The 26,223-nt window shown below is 38.7% G+C and overlaps 2 protein-coding genes across 4 annotated transcripts; both read left to right on the top strand.

Moving 5' to 3' along the window:
- The first annotated feature begins 6,048 nt into the window (after positions 1-6,048).
- slc17a5 (solute carrier family 17 member 5) lies at positions 6,049-20,037 on the top strand. 2 transcript variants are annotated; one of them, XM_041790251.1, is made up of 11 exons: positions 6,049-6,216; positions 8,041-8,267; positions 9,018-9,251; positions 9,390-9,477; positions 10,044-10,130; positions 11,881-11,999; positions 14,873-15,034; positions 15,131-15,263; positions 15,391-15,538; positions 15,853-15,943; positions 18,122-20,037. In XM_041790251.1, exons 1-11 carry the CDS (start codon positions 6,132-6,134, stop codon positions 18,257-18,259), a joined length of 1,512 nt encoding a protein of 503 aa, XP_041646185.1. In that variant the 5' UTR covers positions 6,049-6,131; the 3' UTR covers positions 18,260-20,037. The 2 variants fall into 2 exon arrangements, with proteins under 2 accessions (XP_041646185.1, XP_041646186.1); XM_041790252.1 differs by having other exon boundaries at positions 8,071-8,267; positions 18,122-20,035.
- Positions 20,038-20,877: 840 nt separating this feature from the next.
- On the top strand, positions 20,878-25,935 carry LOC121511012 (elongation factor 1-alpha 1-like). 2 transcript variants are annotated; one of them, XM_041789481.1, is made up of 8 exons: positions 20,878-20,984; positions 22,304-22,487; positions 22,590-22,769; positions 23,047-23,343; positions 23,671-23,821; positions 23,945-24,201; positions 24,571-24,805; positions 24,894-25,935. In XM_041789481.1, exons 2-8 carry the CDS (start codon positions 22,344-22,346, stop codon positions 25,016-25,018), a joined length of 1,389 nt encoding a protein of 462 aa, XP_041645415.1. In that variant the 5' UTR covers positions 20,878-20,984; positions 22,304-22,343; the 3' UTR covers positions 25,019-25,935. The 2 variants fall into 2 exon arrangements, with proteins under 2 accessions (XP_041645415.1, XP_041645416.1); XM_041789482.1 differs by having other exon boundaries at positions 20,904-20,984; positions 22,307-22,487.
- The last annotated feature ends 288 nt before the right edge of the window (positions 25,936-26,223 follow it).

Genomic DNA, 26,223 nt, shown 5'->3' with positions numbered 1-26,223 from the left:
ATCACACAAGAAGGAGTGCTGTAGTACAAAATATAAGCATGGCTGTGACATCTTAACCTTCTAAATCATAATGTGAAGATGATGTCATGCTGCGCTGCACATATTTAAAGGAATACTTTTGTTTTCTTACCTGCCATCTTTATTTTACTGATAGGAAAAAAACTGAATTGTCTTTTTTTGATTTAAATGGGGAGAATTAAAGAAAAAAAGACTATTGAGAAAAAAGTTTCAGCATAGAGAAAAGATAAAAAGAGAGAAATGTGCATGAAAAATGATCCCGATCCTTACATGTTAGCAGCTTGTCTGGACTGGGTAATGACCCCGATGAACCACCAGTCACATATGCAGACATTTTTAACAACTTTGTGTTTACACTTTGTGTAAGTTCAAATGTTATGAAACTGTGGAAGGTCGTGAGCAGTTTTACTTTGAATGGGTGAAAGATCTACAGATTCACAAGCTGAAAAACTCAATATCACAGCTGTGCTCTGGACACTCTCTGTGGCTTCAACCAAACAAAATACAAAGCTTTCAAAACGAATCTACTAGCAGAAGACAGGTATGTTTGGTTTGTGTGGTCTACAGCTCCATAAAAAACAAAAGATAATCCTTTATTGATGCCCTGAAGGGAAAATCAAGTGTTACAGCAGCACTCATAGCCTGTCTTACTTTTTTCCATATATGGAGTGAGGTAAAAATACATTACATCACTAGTTCTACTGTGCTTCCTTTTTTTTTTACCTAAACACATAGTGCAGGATTGTGTATGATCCTTTAAAGATGGCAACACTGGCACAACATTCTACACAGCATGACATAATCTCATTCTCTATTAAGTTATATAAATAATGCTCTTAGAAACAGCTATGGCTTAAAACAAAGGCAACAAAAAAACTTCCATCTTCTGTATGGCTTGTCCACTTCCCTGGACTTGTCACCAGGCCCTTACAGGGCCTGTCTTAGAGAGAAATAACTAAGCACACTCAATCATTTCTGTATGGTCTGATGTATTTTAAAACACAGCTGAATGTAATCACATACAAAGGGTTTAATTAAGTTAACAAACAAACAGGGTGGTGATTGCTGGGATAGTGTAGTGTCTGTGGGTTTGACATGCAGATTTGTTAGAGTCAAATAGAAGAAGGAAAAGACCTCCTGTATCTTTCCATGGAATGGTGGTGGTGAACTAGTCAGTTGCTTAAGCTTCCTTTCAGATCATGTAGCATGTTGTGAAGAGGTTGGTATTTATTGTCCATAATAGTGGATCGTTTTCCCATTTCTCTGGCCTCCTTAGGTCAGGGCAGGTATGGGACTTTGGTCCTGTACTGCTCTGACCTCCTGATGGCCATCATCCTGTCCTGTGCCAGGCCCAAGCCCCATCTCTCCTGGTATCCTCCTTGCTGACCTCTTCACAACGCATGTGGGCCCCCTGGTGCCTGGACCAGCCCACCAGATCCTGGGCACCCAGCATGCAGAGAGCTGGATCAGGCCTAGGAAACCCACCAGGTGACCATAAAAGCACAGCTTCCATTCTCGATCAAGTATCTATCAGTATTAGACACACGGTCATGCCATCAATACCCAAAAATACGCAGACGAGAAGTTGTCACAAAGGAGTCCAGTCAGCAACTTGGCCATCAGTTATTGTCCAGGCCTCACAAGAATATAGTAAGACCGGGAGGACCAAGGACTGAAAGACTCGCCCCATGCACGACTCCAAATCCACAGTTGATCTCAGCCTTGCAGTCAGTGGTTAGATGGATTACTCTGCCACGGTAGGTGAACTGCCCTACAGGCTCTCACCATTCACAGACACAGATTTGATGCAGCATCCAAGGTGGCCCCAAATGCCTCATCCACCTCTTTAAATCTGACGAGTTGCAGGCCAGCAGCTTTCTTAATCAGTTATTTCAGTCTTTTAGCACCCTTTGCTTTGATGCCTGGACCCCAGCACACAACAGCAAAGAAGATGGTGCACTTCACGACAGCAGACTGATAGAACATATTGAGCAATTTGTAGTAAACATAATGATCCTGTTACCTGGCACACCATCTGGTAAACCACTCATACATAGCGCTTGGGAAAGGGCAGAGCCTTTGAAAAAAAAAACTTGGATGGTGATTGGATGAACGTTCTGACTGTCACATCTTTTTTACGGGCCAATCAGAGCAACAAAACACATGACGTAGCTGCTAACAAGCTGTGCCTGCGCCCCTACCAAGGAGTAAACTCCATAAAGAACTCCATAACGTGAACCATGGCGACTGTAGACATGAAAAGAAAACAACTCAATGCTGTTCTTTGCTCTTCTTTTAACAAAGAAAGGTCGTCAAGTTCTGATAAAACTGGTGCTTTAGCAGCATCCACGCTTATGTCTTTTGACATTATTGTACTGGCCTCTTGTTGCTGCTTACTTACACCTCGACTCCGCTGTGCCCGAAAGTACTGCCCTTCGTTGCTGATTGGTCTTGTCACTTTCTAACCGGGCCCAAATGGGTCAGACGGGAGCTTTGCAAGATGGACTAGTCAGTGAGAAACACGGAAACAGGAATATCCACCTGCTTTGCAAGGTAAACGATCCTGAGCTTCTTCAGTAAATGTAGCCGCCTCATACCCTTCTATATCTGTACACTGTAGGTGGGCTAACCCAGTCTGTCATCTGTATACCCAGTCGCTGGTAGGATTTGACAGCCTCCACGTCTGCAGACTGGAGAAGGAAAGCTACTGTTCCTTCCAAGGTCCAACATCCAAGGGGATGTGTTTAAGGGTGACAGTAGCTGGAGTCTGAAGTGTAGATCATGAGGAGGAAGGGGGGGGAAAACACCTCTAGGGCAGAGGTTCTCAACCTTGGGGTTTGGACCCTCTTGGAGGTCATGTGACACTGAGAGGGGGTCTCCAGATGCCCTAAAAACACTAAGAAATTTTTTTAGATTACACTGTTGCAACTTCACACCAATTTTGTCCATTTTTTTAACCCCTTTTCATATTTTTTTCCCACCAATTTTAACACATTTTTACCATCTAACACCTGTTTTTGTCAGTTTTGAACTCTTTTCACCACTTTTTTCCTGCCTGTTTTTGCCACTTCTAAACCAGTTCTTACCACATCAGCTTAATGTTGCCTCTGTTTACCCATTATTGCTACTATTAACCCCTTTTTACCAGTTATTACGCCCAAACTTTTTTTTCCCCATTTTATCCACATTTCACTAATTGATATGCCAATTTTTGCTAGTTTAACCAGTATCTGCCTATTTTTTTCTTTCTCAGTTAACCCTTTTTTTGCCAGTTTATATCAATTTTTCATCCCATTTTACTAAATTCTACACACTTTTGCCAATTTAAAGCCATTGCAGCAACATTTGAACTCCCTTTTACCACTTTATATGCCCATTTTTACCTTTTTTTGCAATTTTTATCTAATTTTTGCCACTTTTAACCCATTTCTGCTACTTTTAAAATCCAATGTCACCACCTTTTCCACATTTTTTTTTGTCATTATTAACCCATTTTAGCAATTTTTAAAAACCATTTTAATTCTTATTTTTTAACAAAAGGGATTTACGTTTTTAAGAAGGCTTTTTACTACACAAATACTTAAAAATATATTTGTTTCTTTGATAAAAATGTTTTTTATTCAGATTAAATATGAAATATGGATATCACAGCTTAACTTTACAATGGACCATGATTTTGCTGACCTCCATGGGCCCCCAGTTTGTCTGAGCACCAGAAAGCTCACCCATTTAAACCCCCCCGTGGACAGCCATGTCTGCACATGACTATTTTTAATTGTGCATGGCTGTGTTCAACCACTTTCAGGTACAGTGGGGGTCCCCGATCTCTGGCATCTTTATTTTGGGGGTCGCAGGCTGAAAAGTTTGAGAACTCTTCAGGGTCACAAACTGTGGCCCGCCCGATTCAAGGTTTATGATCAATGAGACCAGTGGAGCTTTCTCAGTCGACAAGCTACTTTAAAAAGGATTTTTTTTTCATTACACAGCAAATAAATATAGAGAGGTGTTCAAATAGAAGACAAGAAGCAGTTTTAGCTGTCAAATTGAGTCAGTCAGTCCACATATCATACTGGACTTTCACCTCTTTCTCTTTCCCTCTCTCTCTCTTTACCAGATAGATACCTTGAACAGTATATATTTTTATTTATACCTTTTGTCATGCAAAATTTGAATTGAAAATTAAGCTCCAGCAGTTTGGTGGACACCTGTTGTTCTTGAACCTGGCTCCATGAACTGAAGAACCCAGCACTACTGAGAATATCTCCCTATCCAATATACTAAGTGCTAAAAGCTACAAGACTCAGAAAAGATTAACAAAGCAGCATATTCTGTTAGCATACTCAGAGTTTTTTAAGTGCAAAAACATCCTAAAAAGCCTCTCTTGGAAGTAGAGATATTATCTATGTGTCTGTATAGGAGACTCTTGCTCCATACAGACAGAATCTTTTGTCTGTCTTTCACTCTACCTCTGTCTGCGGTGGAGACTATAGGCCTGGAGACAAACAGCTGAGCTGCTCACTTTTCAACAACAAACCTGTGTTTGAAGGTTACATCATTCCCACAGGTCATCTGATTCTGTGCTACATGTGAGTATGTCGGGGGAAGGAGGGTGCTGTCCTTTTCCATCAAGAAACTGAACTTGTTTTTCATCACTGTTCAAATAAATGGAGTTCAGAGTAAATGCAATTTGGATAACCTGTGCACTGAAGCATGAAAATATATTTAATTTAATGTTCGAAGCAATGTATGATCTGCACATATTTTTTCAACAATTTTCTTTTCATGTTGATTATATTGTTGGATACGTAGCCTTCAGAATATGCCTGTAAAATATTGTACTTGATTACTTGGCAGAATAACCCACTGACATCACTATAAAAGATTCCTTGTTCTGGGTTTTTGATCTTACGAGTCAGTCAGAGCTGGATTAAGAACATTTTATATTATGATATTGTTATAACCATTCAACATATTAAAAAATCTTAAGTACCACATACCCTTGTAGAATTGCACCTTTACTATCTTCATTAGAGGGCAAGATTATTTCCTTTCTACTGGGCAAAATGATAGTTCACAGTACCTTTTTAAAGTAGGCTTGCCCATTGCTGAGTTTACCAAACACACAGATTAATGCACAAAAAGACAAACCTTTATTAACAATAACAATGAGCATGCCGTTGTGTCCTGGGATTTTGATCTCAGTCTAATATAATTACAAACCAGGAGAAATGAGGATCAGACCTCGCAAAGGTCTGAACAGTTTCCTCACTGGCTGGATGGACGGTCTGCGTTTCTTTGTCTAGAAAGAGTAAATGTTATCACTTAATCTTAAACACAAACAAACGGCCTCTGATTAGGCATTGAACTTCCTGTAAATCAGGACGTTATGACTTTAGCATGCAACATGATCTGGAGAACTGAACAATATTTATTGCCCTTAAACTGGGAAATCTCTTAAACAGTTTTCGCCAATCTTTATTGAACATTCAAGTCAGGACAATCAGCAAAACATACGACATGTCAAGTGAGCAGCACAGATCGTTTTTAAACCGCAATCATGCTATTGGCGTTTCTGTGACGCCAGACATGCTGCGTTTAGGTAAACCTCGGAAATTTTCATTTCTCATGTGAAAAAGCGTTCTTCTTCCTTTGGTGTGTTCACGGCCCTTAATAAAAAAAGGAATAGGGATCCTACATACCTCAAAGATGGACTCTTATTAATTGTTGCGACTTGGCTAACTTTAAATATGGGTATTAAAATTTGATTCTCTGCTGAAAATCAATTTTAAGTTTTCTGTTGAAAGCTAGTGCATTAAACAACCGTTTGAACATATATCTAACATTAACTTTCATCCTTGTCATTTGATTTACTGTATTCCTCTGACTACAAGTCTGTCGGAAAGTCAGGTCCAAACACTTTCTGAGAACCTCCGGATTGTTGTAATTAAGCTGGAAATCATATTTCCGACTCTTCGGCTGTCACGTGACCGCGGTGTTGCAAGGAAATGATCTCAGCTGACCGAACGAGCCAGTCCAGTGTGTGCCGCTGCTGTTTTTGTTGTCAGGTTTGCCCGTTGATGCTGTAGACCAAATTAAAATATAATTGATTGAAAATGGTGGGCTATGGATCGGAAACGGAGGGGGACGAGCAGGAAACTCCTCTTCTTCAACGGAGGCACGAAGACAAAGTACAGAGGGGTAATAAAAATAACAAGTGAACTAACAGAACTGGCAGTAACGTAGCTCCTTTCCTTGTTCCATTTATCACAACATATCTGAGATAGGCGCTTATTTTAGCTGTTGAACTTGGAAAAGAAGCAAAATAATGTTTATGTGTATTTTATTTATCATGCTCTCATTTTGGCAGCTCTTTGTTTACTTAGCTAATGGGCAATAGTGATAAAATGGTGACAAAGTATCTACAACATGAGCTAAACATGTAAAACTACAGACTTCAGATGCCGACGTCGGCGTTATTTTATCTGATTATAGCAAAGTGGTCGTTTCACAGTTTCCAGCTCCTATGAATAATTGTAAAATATGTATTTAATTTAAAGGTAAAACACAGAGCTGTTCATAAAAGGTGCATTTCCTTCGTACGTACTTGTCCATTGTACACAAACAGGCATTGTAATTAGCCTGAGTCACGAGCTCAAGGGAAGTATGACTAGTTCATACAATAAGAGTTATGCTCAGGTATACCAGGTAGATTCAGTTTACAAATATAACAGTTTAAAAAGAATGCAGGTTATAGCCCGCCTGTCATATATTTTTGCAAAATTAGAGAGTTTGTTTAGGATCCAGAAGGGCTATATTGGCTTGTTTAAACATAACTGTTAGAGATAAGCAAATGATGGTTTCTACGCTAACATAGTAACCTGTTTGATAAGAACCTTGGATGGATTTTATTGAGCCATTGTCTGTTATATAAAGACTTATTCTCATCAGCTATGATGTTTTCAATAGTAACTCATTTCTGCAGGTAAAATCCACAACACTGGTTACCATCCAAAGTTTAGTTATGAAAATGACACGCAGAAAACGTAAAATGGAGCAACTAAAAACCACTACAATGAATAACAGTATGTATTACTCAGTGTTCCAGTCTATATTTTTAATTTATATTAATAAATAACTAGCTCTTACATTTTCTTTTCAGCACAGAGAACACATTTTTTAAAGATCACTCTAAAAAAGTTGTCATGATAACTGAATCTTGTCAACATGGGCTTGAAAATATGGACCAAAAATCATATATCCATAAATTATTTGCTGGATGGAGATCTCAATAATGTCTTTTATTTGTATAGAACTAACAAAAACAAGTCAGTTATAATTCACATCATCTCAGGTCACACACTTTTAATAACAACCAGGTGCTGCACAATGTCTACATCTCCACTGAAAATAGAATAGAAATAAAAGACATGTGTGGAAAAATATATCATTAAACAAAAATACTTATTCAATAAAATAAGATAAATAAAATTTGAATCCTGCATTTAGACTCAAAATTTTAAATCGGCTATCTTATGGTCATTGCACACATTATTGTTAGTGGTTATAACTTTAGAGTGGTGTGTCCCAAAGTGTGGGCTGTGGCCCTCTGGTGGCCCACCCACCCCTGAAAATTTGAAACCTTTAGATCATTATAACATATACTTGTCAAGATCTAATGATATTAATCCTGTTTTTATACTATTTTCATGATTTTCCAGTGCCATTTATTTTGTAAGAAAGAGAACAAAGATTGTATCATTTTAAACTCATGATGTCCAGAAGGTATTAAAGTCACAAAAGTTTTGACAATGCTGCAACTTAACTTCAAGCACTTAATTTAGAGCGAATAAAAATTCCTAAACATAGCCCCACCAAAGGAACAGTAAATGGGTCATAATAAGTGAGTATGGTAATAAGCTAAAATAAATAGAGCAGAAGATTGTGAAAAGCTAAAGATTCATAATGTGGCACAGAATAAACTAATAATTCAAATATTGATCAGTTTTTAAAATAACAAAGCAGTCTCCTATTTCTCTCTCCTCCTCCCTGTAGCTCCAGTCTGCTGTTCATCACGCTATGGCCTGGCGCTGCTCTCTTCCTTAGGCTTCTTTGTGGTATACTCCTTGAGAGTGAACCTTAGTGTGGCCATGGTGGACATGCTTAACACCACCCGCGATTCCAGCACCAACCACAGCGTCTCAGTTTGTCCAGCTCATGCAAGCCCCCCTCGACCCAAACACAACCACACGGTGAGTGGTACTGTGATGGCAGATGAGTAAGACTGTGAATGATAACAAATTCATGTTTACTGGAACAGTCCATGTTGAATTTCATGCAGAACTCCAATCACTTTCCTAGAATTCACTTACCACAGTTGAATTCAGGTTTGAAATAAATGGTCAGGAAAACATTTCACAAGCTTTAAGATTTCATTCAATTCACTCCTTGTAGTGTTCGTTATTGGAGAGTTCTAAAAGATTGACAAACTGTCATTGGCATACTCTAGATACCTTCTGAGAAAAAAAAATGAAATTGTTACAGTTTTATATATATATATATATATATATATATATATATATATATATATATATATAATTTTTTAAATTAATTTATTTTTTACATTTTCCTTGTACGAATTATTTGAATCAGGAGACTTTAGTTGGTAGTCAGCAGTTTGTTGATATTGTAAAATATTAAATGGGGCAGTTAGCTTTATGGACTAATGCATAAATATAACATTAGTGTAATAGTATAGTTTTTGTCCACCATGATTTTGCAACCCCAAATGGTAAATTACAGCATGTAAACTGTGATGCTTCAAAAATCAGATTTTTCATAGTTGCATGAAAAAAAAGTTATAGGCAGACTGACTAATGGCAAAAATTCAAATGCACACACATGCATAGGTACAGCCAAATAACCACACACTGCATTCATTCAGTAAGGCACATTTAATCTCTCCTAACTCCTAAATCAGCTCTGTATCCCTCTTGTCACAGGCCAGAGTGTACAACTGGGACTCAGAGACACAGGGCTGGATCCTGGGCTCATTCTTCTACGGCTACATCCTGACACAAATACCTGGGGGCTACCTGGCAGGCCGCTTTGGTCCCAAGTGGCTGATGGGTTTGGGAATCCTGGGAACTGCAATTTTTACGCTGCTCACCCCTATGGCTGCTGACCTGGGTGCAGGCTACCTCATTGCAGTTAGAGTGCTGGAAGGTATAGGAGAGGTAGGGGAATAAGCATTATGTTAGTGCTTTATCTTATTAAATCCTTTTCTGAGCAACAATAACCAAGCAAGGGTTAAAATGTTAATAGTCATAAAGATACTTCTGTAGTACTGTTGACTTTCTTTTGTTTGTCTTCAGGGAGTCACTTTCCCTGCTATGTACTCTATGTGGGCAGCATGGGCTCCACCACTGGAGAGGAGCAGACTGCTCACAATTTCATACATTGGTAAGATACGACACAGGAGAAACAATGCATAGAGCAGCATATATACACAGAGAAATTCTAGATTCTTTACAGAATTAAAAATGGACTATGTATCAAATTGAAGACAGCAGAGCAGACAAAAATATCATTTTTAATTGTTTCACTGATAAAAACCCAAAGAAAATAAGTCTATGAGTATTTTACTTACTTAAAAATCTTTGTATAAACTATTCTATAAGTGTTTGATAATGATTTTAGTTAGTGTGGGCAAATCTAATTTTAAAAACCTAAGTGCAGTCAAAGTCTTGTGTCCAAAGTCTTGCTCCACCCCAGGGGGGTCCCAGACCACAGATTGGGAACAAGTAATCTTGAGGAAAAAGCTTTAAGGACAAATTAGGTGTTCTATACCTCTTTAATGCTTACATACCTTATTTTCATTCAGAATAAATGTATATAGTCTTTAAATGAGCCTAAAAACATTTCTTGCACACATTTTTTTGTTAGTCTAATAATAATTCTGTTTTAAAACTCAGTTCATCCTGACAGCTGTGTGATACAGATGTTTGTCTCTTCTCTTCAAATCTCAGGAGCTCAACTGGGGACAGTAGTATCGCTCCCTCTGTCGGGTGAAATCTGCTTCTACTTGGACTGGACATATGTCTTCTACTTGTTTGGTAAAACACCCAGGATGTCACTCAGGGAAGAGGGTGGGGGTGGGGCTGATTTCTTACTCTTTGCCAACTCAGTGAAGTGGTTTTAATGGACAAATCCCCTCTGTTAGAGTTAACCACAGATTTAGATTTTAACTAGGGCTGTCAAAGTTAACACGTTAATATCGAGTTAACTCAAATTTCTTTTAATGCCACTAATTTTACTATCGCACGATTAACGCATGCGCATTCTGTGTGACCCTCGACCCATCCCGTAGTTTGCCAGATCAGGAAGTGGTGCCGTCGCGATACAGTGCAAGCGAGCAGAAATGGATAAAGGACAGAGACTTTTGAATGGCAGGTTCAGCTTTGAGGTCATGCCACATAAGACTGAAGTTATTTGCTCCTACTGTTGACATGAACTGAGTTACCAGGAGTTCGTAGAGTCTTAAATAGCCCATACCACTCATTGGCCAAGCACACCGCCATGCAGAAAGCCGCCCCCTAGCCATGCTGGATTATTTACAACGGAGGCGCTTAGACAACTCTGCAAGCAGGGATGGACTCGCTATCTGGCATACTGGGCATTTCCTGGTGGGTCGACGCATTTTTTGCTGGTATGATTTATTCATTTATTTATTTCCGGCTCCATAGTGGCGCTGCCCCTTTATATTGATTTTTGACTGGTCCGATCATGTCTCCTAAAGGTCCGTTTACCCCCTCTCTCATCCCCACTCAGCTCCTGCTTGAAAGTGAAAGTATTCAGAAAAACGGACCGAATGCACTAAAATGATTGACTGGGACTATAAATAAATGCCAAATTAAAAAAAAAAAACAGTCAATCAAGATGCTGCAAAAGCTGCAAAAACTCCACAGTCCCTATAGGAGACAGTCTGACGCTGGTGAATATACAGCTACATCAAGTGGAGGAGGAGGAGACGGAGCAGCGGAGGCTTTAACAGCTACTTCGTGAAAAAGTATTTGAGGAATTTTAGTGTTTTATCTTTGCATCCACTGACTGCATCTAAAATTATTTAAGTTGTGAAAATTTCAACTTCTTCAGTAAAACCTTTGTAGATGGATGAGCTGCAACTGAAAGCAGCTTAAGCCTGTAGCACATAAGAACTGTTCTGCTTGCCAGCATTTGTATTTATACATTGTCTAATAAAGTAAAGCTAGGAACACAAAGAAGATTTGAAGTTCTGAAACTGCCATGACAAATAAGCCCTCAATATTTGACATTGTTGTTATGCTTATACACATCATACAAGACCTTATGATGTTACAATGATGCCAATATTGCATGATTGCCTGGCCTCAAGTATGCGTTCTGTGGTGCCAAAAATATTTTTTTTTTCATCTATTTATGCACTGCAGTTCTCTTTCTTAGTGCCAGCATGTTTCCACTGTCTGTTCTTTTGTTCCTCTTTGTTTCAGTGGAAACGATGATTTAGCAAGTTGAAGTAAATATGCTTACATGTAAAACCATTGCACAATTCCCACTATGATAACTTGACTGATAAACTACTGCCAATAATTAAACTACATAAGAAAGTCACCAGAAAGATGGCAGATGCTGGAGTCATTAAAAAACCTTTTATTGATCTCATTGGATTGAATAAAAATGTCTGATTGTTACACTACCATGGTCTGGAAAACTGAAACTTAGATCCTCTGACTACACACAGTAATTTTTTTGTCACTACATAAATTCTCTAGAATTCCACTGCTCAGAAGTGGTAAAGTGACTGTTTCATTCCCTGTTTGTGTCAAGGTGTCGTCGGCGTGGTGTGGTTTGTCCTGTGGGCCTTTTTTGTCTTTGACAGTCCAAGTACTCACCCACGGATATCAGAGAGGGAGAGGAACTACATCACTGCCTCACTCAAGAATGAGGTAACATTATTTTGTTTATATTCATGGTGTGTAGAAGTTTTGACCAAGACTCCCTGACATACTTAAACCTTTTACAAAGAGAGAAAGTTGAACTCATAACAAGGTTTATGTGTGAAACAACATGACAGCAGGACTTTAAATACATTGATTTGAACTACTATAAAAACATTTTTTGATTCATTTCTTTTGTTTCAGAAAGGCACAGAAGTGTTTATTGTCAACAGAAAATCAATAGATCACAGGGTTGTGATTTATTTAGTTCTTTTTTTCATTCTCATGTTGTAGTTATATATTAATACCCATTTTGAAATGATGCTCATCTCTTGGCTCCACAGTTAAGAGCGCAGCAGCAGAGTGCTCAAAGTCATTTCAGGTTCAGTGAAGTTATGCTCCTGTTACGTAATCTCAGTGTATTGCAGCATTTTATTCTTATCTTTCTCACTCAGCTGTTAGGTCCTTACACTTCCCCTTATTCTGCAGTTTTTCCTGTGTGACATTCAGGAGCAAAGCTGGCTGAGATAGTGAACTTAAATATAGGGTTATAACATTTCTGGATCTGATTACACTTAGTTTCAACAAAAGCCTGCCACCTGCATCAAAAATGATCAAACTATGTTCGTGTAGTTTAAAGGAAAATTGTACTAAACCACGGCAAGGGTTAGATGTGATTATTTACATCGATTACGCTAAATTCACACTGCAGTTAAAAGGGACCAAAATCTAATTTTCTATTTGTGCAGTCACAAATTAAAATTCTAAAAATCTCAGCAACGATCCAGAGAAATTTGAGGAATCTGAGCTAAGTTTGAAGTGTTGTTGTAAAGGGTCCGATTACTTATGTAAATGTGATATTTCAGTTTTTTTGTTTTTAATGAACTTGCAAAAATGTATACAACTCTGTTTTCATTTTGTCCTGAAGGGGTACTGAGTGTAGATTAATGAGATTACTGTAGCATCAGGCTGCAACATAAAAAAGTGAAGGGGTCTGGATACCTTCTGAATGCACTGTATCTGACTCGTACTTTTTTTTTTGACAGTATAAACAGCATGGGTCACATTAAATCTGCTATTTTTATATCAGATCAGTCCAATTTCATATGTGGTACTAAATCAGATACAGATCTGATCCTTTGGAATTTAATCACAGTTTGAACAGCCAAACTAAAAAATCCAATCCAAGCAAAAGTTCAGAATTGAACATTAAGGCCTGCAGTGTGAAAGTTACCTTAGACTTCTGAATAACAGAAGATTGTTTTCACAAGTTGGTGTTTTAGGTAAGATGCATTAATGAAGAACAAGGAGCCACATACCATAGACCAGGGGTCATCAACTACATTTGTACGAGGGCCAGCTTTTTCCTAAACAGGCACTTTGGGGGCCAAACTTTCAAATAAACTAAAGAAATTTTCAAAATAGTCTAATTAACATATTTTTGTATATATATTTTACTTATTTCAAATTTACACTATTTTTTGGCTCCATCAGTGAGAATGGTCCCAATATCACAGCCAGCCACAAGGGGGCGACTGAGATATTTTAGCTAAATATTTCTGTGGCTATCATATTGTCTATCACTTGGTTTGAAAATTGCGCTCCAGACAAACATAAAGGCAAAAGTTTTCATAGAAAACAGCACTTTTTAAAATCAAGAATAGACTGATGAATATGTGTGTACCGTGCATTATATTTGCTGATAATAGCTTACAGGTGGATTTCTGAAAAATGGATGAAACATAAAGTTATTCCTGGTTAATTGTTTCAATCAGTTGTTTTTGGAGTCATTTTAATAGCTGTAGGGAGCTTATTAAAATAATGTGTATATTTTTTTCCCAAACCGCAGCATTTTTTCTTTACAATTTCTCCTCTGCACATATTTGAATTTGACCATATTCTGGGGACAGAATGGGAAGATATGGGAGGCCTAATGTGGCCCCAGGCCGCCAGTCAATGATCACTGCCATAGATCCTTTTAAGGTTTTCATAAATTTCAATACATAACACTTTTCAATTCCCAGTGCATAAAAGCAATACAGCTGTCAATATTTTAATGATTGATAGTATTGGGAGGGGGTGCTTTAAAGATTAACAGATCTAAAGTAATAATTTTACCTCAAATCTGCAGCAAGTAAAAGAAAGAACACACTTGTAGTCTGTTCAGATTCAAAGTCTCTTGTTGTCTTGGCAGCTGCTAAAGATGGGATATTGCACTGAAATTAAATGACACAGTCACTGCAGTTATAATTGACTTTAGTAAAAGCAGAATTTATGATCTGAAAATCTACTCAAAAGCAAAAGTAAATAATTTAAAATGTACTCAAAGAACTAACAACTAAGTAATTACTAAAAGCAAAACAGAATCCTTCCATCATGTGCTTGCAAAAACCACAATAGAATATAAATCTCCAACCAGGGTGTTAAATTAAAGGCATGACTTCTTAATAAACTATAATGCAACTGTAAGTTTTGGATCAATGTAGACCTTTTCTCTTGTTATGAGCTACAGACTGTCATGTGGTCATGTAAGCCAAACAACTGCCAAGTTTCTGTAGTTGCCAACCAGCTCAGATCTGTTTTCCCTGATTTTTTAAATTTATTTATTTTTTTACCTAGTAGTGGCTGCAAAATTTTGAGCAGTGCAACAGCTCCCGGAGAAAAAAATGCATATAGTTATTTTCCACATTTGCATTTATGTCTGACACAGAAAAGAGACATTAAAAAATGTAGGCCTTTCTTTTTTTTTGTTTTGTTTTGTAAAAAAATCTCTGGTCGGGGTACCGAGCACTTCTTGTTGCTGTGGTATCACATATAATGCCATTCATGCCCTGATATCATGATAACCCTGTCCCCTATTATCCTACCTTCTGTACGTTCAGCTGTCCACTTCAAAAGGCGTCATCCCCTGGAAAGCAATAGTGACATCTAGACCACTGTGGGCTATTGTAGTAGCTCATTTCTCTTATAACTGGACCTTCTACACCCTCCTCACCCTGCTGCCTACCTACATGAATGACATCCTGGGCTTCAGCATACAGCAGGTGAGGACATCACAGACTGGCTTGAGTTATGCACACAAGTATTTTTCCACACATCTTTGTGAATAATGAATACAATCTGTGTTATGTCCACTATAGAATGGCATGCTGTCAGCTCTTCCTTACATGGGCTGTGCTGTGTTTGCTGTACTAAGCGGTCAGTTTGCTGATTACCTTCGGGAAACCCTCCTATACCGCACTGTTGTTGTCCGGAAGGCTTTTACACTAGTTGGTAAGAAAAATCACTTGCATTTCTTACCAGTGATGTAATTATTATTTTTGTTTGAGAAATTAACACCCTCTTCACGTTTGTGTTGTTCTGAGATGAATTATGAACCTTTATTGTGTTTCCTCTGCAGGTATGATTGGGCCAGCAGTGTTCCTTGTGGCAGCAGGTTACACAGGCTGTAACTACACCTTGGCTGTAACCTTCCTCACCATCTCCTCCTCTCTGGGTGGAGTTTCAGCCTCTGGATTCAACATCAACCACCTTGACATTGCACCTTCGTAAGATTTCCAGTTATTTTATCTGAATAATCTTTAAAAAAAGTGAGTAAAAAGAGGTTGTGTTTGTGACACAGGACGAACAAACCTATAACTTAAAGCTATTTTTGCCTCTGAAATTTAAATCAGAATTGTGTCATCATAGGAAATATTCTGTTATAACTTTCATAACTCAGAGATCAGCATAGTTGGATTACTTTGTGAAAGCCTGATAATAGTTTGATACACAGGTTTTAACAGATTATCTAGGCAAAATCAGTGCAGTGATCGGCTGTGTTTCAGCAGGTAAATAAGACTTTTGTTTGTATGTTTTTTAGGTACGCTGGTATTCTTCTGGGAATTACCAACACCTTTGCCACCATACCTGGCATGGTAGGACCGGTCATAGCAAGGGCACTCACCAAACATGTAAGAAACTCTGAAACACATTTTATTCTGCAGTCTGCACTTGTAATCCTCATGTTTAACTGAGTAGAAACAGTTTTGTGTTTTTAAGGTCAGCATGCATATTAAAAATTATTACAATCTAAAACCCTTAGTTGTTTCAGCAATGATCCATGACCAGCACATGGTCTTTGTCATTGTTTTTAGTATGTAGTATGCTGCTGTCCACATACACACAGGGGTCACTCTGGGTAACAGTGTCCCTGATCAAACAGATGGTATCTTTGGCTTGATGCTCCGTTTAATGTCTAATTGGTTTAGTAAGTGCAGGATTAGTGAGTTAACATTTGTCCATCAGGGGGCATTATTAGACCTCTAGAAAAGATTACAGAGTCAGGCTCAAAGTTTTTTTTTCTGCCCTGAAAGCAATCAAAACAGTAACCTTGACACCTGTTGCCATCCATTTATCTGCTTTAAGAGAGTGGCGCTAAAGTTCAGAGTAAAATGGAAAAGCATGAGTCCATGCATTTACTGCTGGTGTCATATGCTTCAAGTGCACATAAGAGTTTGGTCGTCTCTATTTAAAACTGATGGCTTATTAGTTTAAAAAAGTGTCAGATCTTAAAAAATAAAAGACGATAAGTCAATTACCAAAAGCACACACCACATTATCTTAGCCATTGTTATAAGAAATCCAGACCAAATAAACTTAAAAAAAGCTTACATGGTAATAGAAATAGTGCTAATGTGACCCAGCATACTTTATTGTTTGTCATATTTTTCATCTTTAGATATAATTATATATTGACAACTGAAATTAATAGAAATTGTGTTTTGTCCAGCTCATTCCTCAGAAAGATCAGTGTAGTTTTCAGGGTTACATGTTCAGAAAAAAAAAAATACCAATCAAATGTGATATTAATTATTTGTTTTAGCAACTCAAATATATTTATTTCTTTTAAAGATCATTGATCAAACAAAAAGAGTGTTATCACACTGAATCATGCAGGATCACTTGTGATCTAAGCGGTAGCGCATGTGTCTTTACGATATCTCAGCAACCTCTAGACAGACCTTTATGGAGTTAATTTTGATCTCAACTGTACCTTTTAACAAATAGACGGGTGAATTCTGGCGTTTATATACCTACCAGAACATTTTTATTCCAGATGCAAAGCATGGTATTTATTCAGAGCTTTGATACTACAAATTCACATTGCCAAACCCATGATATGACTATATAATGCGTTTCTTGCAATAGAAAACTTGGCAGTCTTGCTAGCTGTCTGCTGTTTTGAAACCGGACGTTAAAGACAACAGCTTAATGTCAGGCTGTTGGCCAAATGATGCTCTGTTTCTTCTTCTATTGTTTTTCTTGGTGATAGCAAACAATTAGGCTGGATCTGGAGCTGCCAAAGATAAAAAGAGACAAGATAGTTATCTGCCAGTTGGAAAGTTTAGAAAAGAATTGTCCTCCATGGCCCAAATAATGAAAAAGGACGTTGGGGCTTCTAAAACGGGATTAATTAGCATTTTAAGCACTATGATGTCACATGAGTAAAAATGTGAATTAGTTTTGTGTATTTAAATGATAGTGATAGTTTCTGTTGTAGGTTTTAAAAAAAAAAATGTATTAATCTCCTGACAGGCAAGACCTGTAGGAACAAAATAAAGACGTGAAAAGGCTTGTTCATTGTTGATCTGGGTGTGATTTTTATAAAGTTCTATGAGATTCAATTTCTGTTTTGTCCTTTAACTTTCTGGTCATATAACTTTTAATACATTCATCTGGCATCTTTTCAGCACACATATTCTGATAGTCCAGGTTGTCCCGACAAAAATAGATGTCTATAACTTGATTTTGCTAAAAAAAAAAAAGTTGAGATTTTACCAGCATTTTAGCATGAAAAATACAGACAGACCAAAGAAAGCAGAAACTGGCTTGGGGTTCTAATTAAGTACTTTTAGAGAAAATACTTTTCCTTTGGTTGTTATCAAACATTTTCTTACAGTAAACCATGAAGCAGAAAAAAAAGGGGAGCATTTCCTCTGTGAATTTTTATGGCTACCAGGGCACCAGAGGTTTTATCCCAAATGAATCTTTGCTAAAATTTTGTAGAATGCACCACATCAAGAGCTAAATGAGTAACAACACCCATTAAATGTAAATACTTACTACTAACTGTGACGTTTTTCCTCCAGAACACCATACCAGAATGGCAGGCCGTCTTCTACATTGCTGCTGCGATCAACCTGTTTGGTGCATCAGTCTATACCATGTTTGGTCGAGGAATGGTGCAGCCTTGGGCCGTCCAATCAGGCTACTCTCATGGAGACTGAGGAACAGGACCCAGACTTTTTAACAGTTCAAGCTTGCCAGATGGATAAGTCTCAAACATAGGCTGATTCGGCAGGTATCTTTATCAAGGGATGTTCCAGCTGTGCTATTAATTTTAGAGCACAGCTAACAGTGAGTAAAAAGCCATATTACACTCTTTGTTCTTTACTGTAGCTGGTTCTCGAGGGTCTGTAGACAGATGAACTTACATCTGGACAAAGAAGACTGCAGTTAAAAGAAAGTGAAAATTTATCAGAGACAAAATAATGACTGAGAAGAACAAACAATCTTAGTTGGTTTCACCAAAGAGATGTATCACAGAAAGCTGCTTTTGTGGAAGCACTATCAACTTTAAATGAGAAAAAGAAATGAAAGGCAGTGAGCTTGTATAGCTAAAATCTGTCTGGTGGTCAGGCACTATGTATACCAAGGTAAATAAGCTGTGAAAGACAAAATAGTTCTCTTCTGGTGTTCAGGTTTGTCTGTTAACCAACCTACTAGGCTTAGTTGTTAGTTTGTCTCTAGAGCACTTTGCTTTATCTTTTTACACCGTTGAACTCTACGGTGTGCAACACAAAATTTGCTAGTTTTAAACTCATACAGTGCCAGTAAGTGTAGCCTTTAAAAAATTTGGCCTAACAATGACGAACATGACGGCTCAACACTCACTCTTTCGAAAATGGCTTTAGCACGCACAAACACTTGCCTTATAGTGAAGTCTCCTTACGATGATTTTAAAGCTCTTTGTCTTTCATATGATTGAAAATGGACCATTTTGTAATATTGTGATGTTTTATGTGTGCAACAACATGCACTGTCTTGAGTAATGCTCAACGGGCAGGCACCCTTTTTGTATCTGGTGGTAGCCTCTGACTGAAAGCAAGGGTCAAAATATTTTGTGTTTGGAACACTAAGATGATTGGAACGAGTGAATATAATTTTCATTTAGGGAAATGAAGAAGTGATGTTCCTGGTGACATTACTCAGTATACAGAATTTGCACTTTCTGTGTTAATTCTCAGGTATCTAATGTCTCATAATGATAGATAAGGATGTTTGTTTAATTTTAACATATGAAGTGATCTACTTTAAACTTATGTTTGTTTTCAAGATTCAAGTTTCAGCCAAATCAGATCCCATTTTTAAAACTGTTTATAGCATAGCAATGCCATATAGCAGTGAAGTTAAATGTTTTTAGATTAGTTTTTAGTCTTAACTGTACTTATAACCAGACTTTTTCTTTCATATAGAATTCACTTTTTTCAAGTCAAACCTACAGAATAACATATGCTTTATGTTTTACCGTCTTACTAATTGAAACAAGTTGGATAAATCATAACAAATCAACAGGGAAACACTTAGTTTGGTTGTAGTTGTTTTCAACAAGATGCATCATCATCCTTATCTTCCCAGTTTCAGATTTAATGCACTTGTGCCTTATAAAAATAGCTGAAACAGGCTGTATGATTATGGACTTTAGATTCTTTCTGTTGATAAAGGGGTTCTTTTTCACTGTTTTTTCTATTATTTCATGTTTACATTAGTGTTTATTTACATAGGATAAAGGGACTGTGCTGATGGTGACCATTGTAAATCTTCAGCTTGGAAATATTGCAGAAATGTGACTAAAATCACTGCCCTGTTTACTATAAATATATATATATATATATATATATATACTCACATACAGCTGTTTTCTCATCTGGTACTCTCTTGGGTAATTACTGTGTTATTCCAATTAAATGAATTACTGAAGTAGTTTCCCTTTTTAAATGAATAAATAATGAAATGAAGAAATGATAATGAAGTCTTCCTTCTATGATACACAAAGGATGAATATAAAATACTTTTTCAAATTTTGTTACCACATCTTGGGCACATAAAGCAAACGATTCTGAACTTGAGCATATTAAAACATATTGGCTCACTGGGGGTGGGGGTGCGGGTCCTGTTTCAGAATATGATAACAAACGGGCAATTTTCACAAGTAAAAAGGCACTAGGAGTTGCCCTTGAGGTACTGCACAAAAGCCCTAAAAATGTAAACACTTCAAAGGCCTCTGCAAAACAATCTGATGATGTCTGCATACTGAACACATTTTCTTTCTCTCCGTGTTGTTTTGCTGCTGTATCCCTGCAGCCCTACATCCTGTGATATTAAGCACACAGGCCTACAGACAGACGCACTTTAAAGTCAAGGGCACGCAGGTTAACTTTAATCCATGCGGGGAGCGTCTGGAGAGGTTGGCACTCCACCTGCTGCACGTGCTACGTCATTTGTTTCCTAACCAGTAATCAAGCAGTTTCATTTCACTATCACGCTAAAAAAAAATGTTAAAACCCTAATGTATCTATTTTCGACCATTTTTTTTATTTCATGAAATGTTACAACCTTGTATGAAACACCAAATAATGGGATATAACAGCGGACTGCAAGCACGTCTGTTTACGGGTATTTCCATGTAGAAATATTGACCGACTGACACCATCAAGCTCTACGAAGCATGCTCTATTGCGTCCAATCGTCGTCCGATAACATTTCGCTGGTGCCCTGTGCTAAACTCGGTTATGCTACCCTCTCTCAGTCCCGGGTTATGATGCTGTAGTCACAGCAGCGGGCGCGCGCAATTACGCAACACCCCCGCCTGTCCTGTGCGCTAAAACCGGATCAGCGTCTCTCCTCAGCCTCATCGGTCCTGCACCTAACCTGACACCGGGCAGCTCTCAGGTACGACACAGTAGCCTACTTTATTAATGCATTGCAGGGAGTATCACTTTGATGATATACTTTGAAATTATTGTTTCAAAGGCTCCGGGTGCCGTTTTTGGGACATTGTGATGCAGAAAAGAGGGCAGACGACTGGTAGTTAATACGCATCCAGGCGTCAGTAAGCGGGCAGATGATAGAACATGGCGGAGGGGTGACATTACCCTTAAATCCTTCAGACATTAGATTTAATACAGCGCTGTATTAAAGCATTACCACGCATTCTCTGCAGCTTTATCATCTTTTACGTTAGAGCGCACTGCGGCAGCAGCTGTGACGTTTTATAGGAGGGAAGAGTTGAAATACGCGCATGTAAATGTGTAGCTGCCCTGGCATTGATCTCACCTGAACAAGCCTGGCCAAGATCATGTGGAGAATCATATTACAGTTGATTAAAGCTACATGGCATTTCTATCAGGTGCAAAACTATAGATTCAGATCAAACAAAACAAATCCTCACTTATTAGGATTACTTAACACAAGATTCCATGATGCATGTGTGAACTGTAATATTCAAGATTAGAGCCTTTACTCTCGTGCAGTTAACAGTATGTACTATCCCCTTCATTAGCCTGTGTTAAATGCACTACAGTGTCTGAGAAATGGCTGCTACAAAATCAGCAGATAGGACCTGACAAAATGGTGGATTCTGGGCTTGGAATAAAGCTGTAGTAGTATGTGCTTTTTACAAGAGCGCAGTGCTTGGAAACATAAGAGTCTTGTAGTCTTGAGCACAGGAGCAGGGCAGCGGGGACAGGAGATCAGGCTGGATGTGAAAGATGAGAGCAGGGGTGTGGATGAATGGAGGAACAGAGAGTAGGAGGGGCAGATGGGCTTGTGTTTTGCGCAGTTTAGTGACCATAGATACCATTCTTAATCTTCTGAGATACAACATTTGCCAGTCAGGAGTCATTGTTTCTATGACCACATATCCAGGACTCGACACACAATACAGCCCAGTTCTTTGATGGGAGAAATAAAGATAGGGCTGTCCCCTCGTTTTCCACCATCTTCAGTGCTTTTCACATGTCACTTAATATGACATTACCACTCTGGCAGTGTTTTAAACCCCGGCACTGCAATTGATGTGCTGAATATCCATTCCATTCAATTTGACACCATTTAATTTCCAAATGAGATTATCTCCTCAAATGATCATTTTAACACCTTTGAAGAATTCCCATGTTAATCTATCAAAATCTCTTGTGCATGAAAGGCTTCAGTTTCCTGCCCTGTAAACCATCTGTACTACACTGACTGTAACTTAACACTGGTTTCAGCAGACAGACGGTCTTGTGACTCCAGAAAGTTCTAGTCGCCATGGGAAAGGAGAAACTCCACATCAATATTGTTGTGATTGGCCATGTGGATTCTGGGAAGTCCACCACCACGGGCCACCTCATCTACAAGTGTGGGGGCATTGATAAGAGAACCATCGAGAAGTTTGAGAAGGAAGCTGCTGAGGTAAGGTGAAACAGACGAGAAGTGATGATGCTTTTGTGAATCCACTTCCTAAACCCTCTCAGCATTTCATGCCTAATACAACTATTGTGTGTTATTTCTCAGATGGGGAAGGGGTCCTTTAAATATGCCTGGGTGCTGGACAAGTTGAAGGCAGAAAGGGAGCGTGGCATTACCATCGACATCTCTCTGTGGAAGTTTGAAACTAGCAAGTACTATGTGACCATCATTGATGCCCCGGGTCATAGGGACTTCATCAAGAACATGATCACTGGGACCTCCCAGGTATGCAATATGAGGATGCTCAGCCATTTGCTGTGCTTTCAAAGCTATGCCGAACAGTTGAGGACAAATTTGTAAACTTCTGTGCCATTTTACAAAGATTTAACATCAATTCTAAAAAAGACCTGTCCCAAGGATATAATGTTTAATTCTTACATATTTATACTTAAGTCATAAATTAACTTAGTTGTGTAGGACATGATTCATGCTAACTTGACAACTATAATTAGATTGAATCCTGGGCACCAACATTAAGAATGTCTTTTCTTTATTTCTTCAGGCAGACTGTGCTGTGCTCATTGTGGCCGCTGGTGTAGGAGAGTTTGAGGCAGGTATTTCCAAGAATGGACAGACCCGTGAGCATGCCCTCCTGGCCTACACTCTGGGAGTGAAGCAGCTCATTGTGGGCATCAACAAGATGGACTCCACGGAGCCAAACTACAGCCAAAAGCGTTATGAGGAAATTGTAAAGGAAGTGAGCACCTACATCAAGAAGATTGGCTACAACCCCGACACCGTTGCCTTTGTACCCATTTCAGGCTGGAATGGAGACAACATGCTTGAGCCAAGCCCAAATGTAAGTGGAACAAATAGAAATGTCATGCAAATGCTAAAACTTTAGGAGACATGCACAACCTGGAATTTGAATATTGTTTGGCTAGTCTCAAAGGAGGCTGTAGCTAAAAGGCAAACCAGTAACTGTGACAATCCTTCTGACTCTTCTCCTGAAAAAGCCTTTGTTTTAACCCTTTTTACAGCAATACTGTTGTACTACATATGCAATCAGTGTATGTAAAAACTGACTAAATAATATAGGGTAACAAAAGCAAAGATAGAGTCAATAGATTGGTAATTGACCTAGTGAGTTTTAACAACTGTACTAAAACAACTCTACTCTTTCTAGATGACATGGTTTAAGGGATGGAAGATCAATAGAAAAGAAGGCAATGCTTCAGGGACGACACTATTGGAGGCCCTGGATGCAATCCAACCCCCCACCCGTCCAACAGACAAGCCACTACGTCTGCCTCTGCAGGATGTCTACAAGATAGGAGGCATGAAGCTCTATTAAGATAAATATATGTCAATCTTACAACAATGGGATGGTGTTAATAGAAAATACTTATTTTCACTTAAATGCCCCTAAGGAATGGTCTCTGTGATGGACATCTTTTCAGGTATTGGCACAGTGCCTGTAGGCCGCGTGGAAACTGGCATCCTAAAGCCTGGTATGGTGGTGACCTTTGCCCCCGTCAATGTGACGACTGAAGTCAAGTCTGTGGAGATGCATCATGAGGCGCTGACTGAGGCCCTCCCTGGTGATAATGTTGGCTTCAATGTCAAGAATGTGTCAGTCAAGGATATCCGCCGAGGCAATGTGGCTGGAGATAGCAAGAACGACCCACCGCAGGAAGCTGCCAACTTCACTGCTCAGGTAGACGTTGCAACGGATCTTTTTATAGACATGAAACATGCATGTGACTCAGCATCAGTAGATTATTTAGTGTCTTGGAAAACAGCTTTTCTTTAGAAGGATGATTTCTGTATAAAAAGAAAACTCACTACAGCCTTAACACCAGCTTGAGTATCACAAACATAGTTTGTCAAAAAGTATCCCACACAAGCTTTATCTTCTTTTCTTGGATCTAAAATGTTTTGGTTTGGCTTGGAACAATACAATCCCAAAAACATTACAAGTTAACAAGTGAATAAGCCAACAGATTAATCTTGGCAATGAATGTTTCTGATTGGAAGTAAATAATATTTCTTTTTAAGTCATCCATGTTGTCTCACTGCTTTGTAGGTGATCATCCTCAATCACCCTGGCCAGATCAGTGCTGGTTACGCTCCTGTGCTGGACTGTCACACAGCTCACATCGCCTGCAAGTTTGCAGAGCTCAAGGAAAAGATTGATCGACGCTCTGGAAAGAAGCTGGAGGACAATCCCAAATCCCTAAAGTCCGGAGATGCTGCTATTGTAGATATGATTCCGGGAAAGCCAATGTGTGTTGAGAGCTTCTCCGAGTACCCTCCACTCGGTAAGTTCTACTGTAGAGAACAGAATCAAAGAGATCGGGGGAAAAAACATGACCTAATAAAATGTTGCGACTCCTCTTCACCTTGCAGGACGTTTTGCTGTGCGTGACATGCGGCAGACTGTGGCTGTTGGCGTGATTAAGGGAGTAGAGAAGAAGGTCTCCACTACCGGTAAAGTCACCAAGTCTGCCCAAAAGGCCCAGAGGAACAAATGAATGTTGTGCTACTCTGCCGACCCCAAGGTCTCCCATGGCAGGACATCGGTCATTCAACTTCATCCTACAATTGGCTGCTTCAACGTAATTATAAAAGACTGGTTAATCATCACAATGCATCGCAAAAGCATTCGAAGGAAAGAATGACATTCAGATCTGAAGTCCTTGAGGCGGCACTCCTGACTCCATTTCAGTGGTTAGATTACCATTACGTACAATGTAATATCAAACAGGTAGTTTTAATTGTGCACTGTTGATTTGATTCATGGCAATACTTTTCTGTGATATTGATATTCAGACATTGAACTGCTAGAGGTACAGAAATGTATCAACCCTTCAGCTGTCTGGAGTGCAGGCACTGGTCTCTTAGTGTGGTACATGTTGTCTTGCTTTTAGTGTTTGTTTGCAAATACATGGTTCTCTGTAGGAGCCTTAGGCAAGAGTTTAAACTAGTTCTTTCCAGAAGTAGATTAATAGAACTTTGTGATTTGTTGTGTTTAAGCTTTTAATAGCACTTAAAACAATTGTTTCAAATGTATCCTTCCCAGGGGGACTCTGTGTGGACCACCTGCTGATTCTTAAAGCACTTTGATTGGAGTTTTGCTAACTTTGCACTGGCACTGAAGAAGCTTAAATTGGCATAAGCTACTGCACCTTACTGTGAGATGGCATGAGCCTCTTTGCAACATTAAACATGTTTCAACCAAAATCTTTTGCTGGTGTCTCAAACATTTCTTTCAGAGTGTTTGTGTTGCCAACCAGGTTACTGTTTTTAGTAAGGAAGAAGTATTAAAAGCAGAGTGCAACTTTGAGATGGACAAGGCTTTGAAGGCCACGAGTGCTCAGATCATCTCACAAGACACACCAAAGGACACTCAAAGTTGAGAAAAATGTCTTTCCAATTTGTCAAGTAAGCACATAATAAATCCTAACATAAGTGACTGTGTGTTCCTACAACTTATTTACAAACCCCAACAAGCACACAATTATCTCATAAGGAGCTCTGCAATAAGGAAGAGAAGCAAAGAGAACAAGCAGCTAGTTAACAAGTGCTCTCCTCTGACTCCTTTCACTAGTAGCACATGTGGATGTAATAAACCTAAAGAACTTACCAATGCCATCACACATTCGCATTCACATTGAGAAAAAACGCCAAAAGGCCAAGTAACACATGGAAAAAGTAGTGTGGTTTTTACATTAAGGAT

Source organism: Cheilinus undulatus, linkage group 6 (assembly GCF_018320785.1).
Source record: "Cheilinus undulatus linkage group 6, ASM1832078v1, whole genome shotgun sequence".
In the NCBI taxonomy this organism is placed as follows: Eukaryota; Metazoa; Chordata; class Actinopteri; order Labriformes; family Labridae; genus Cheilinus; species Cheilinus undulatus.
Note: the sequence above shows the minus strand (reverse complement) of the source record. Positions and strands in the feature narration are given on the sequence as shown.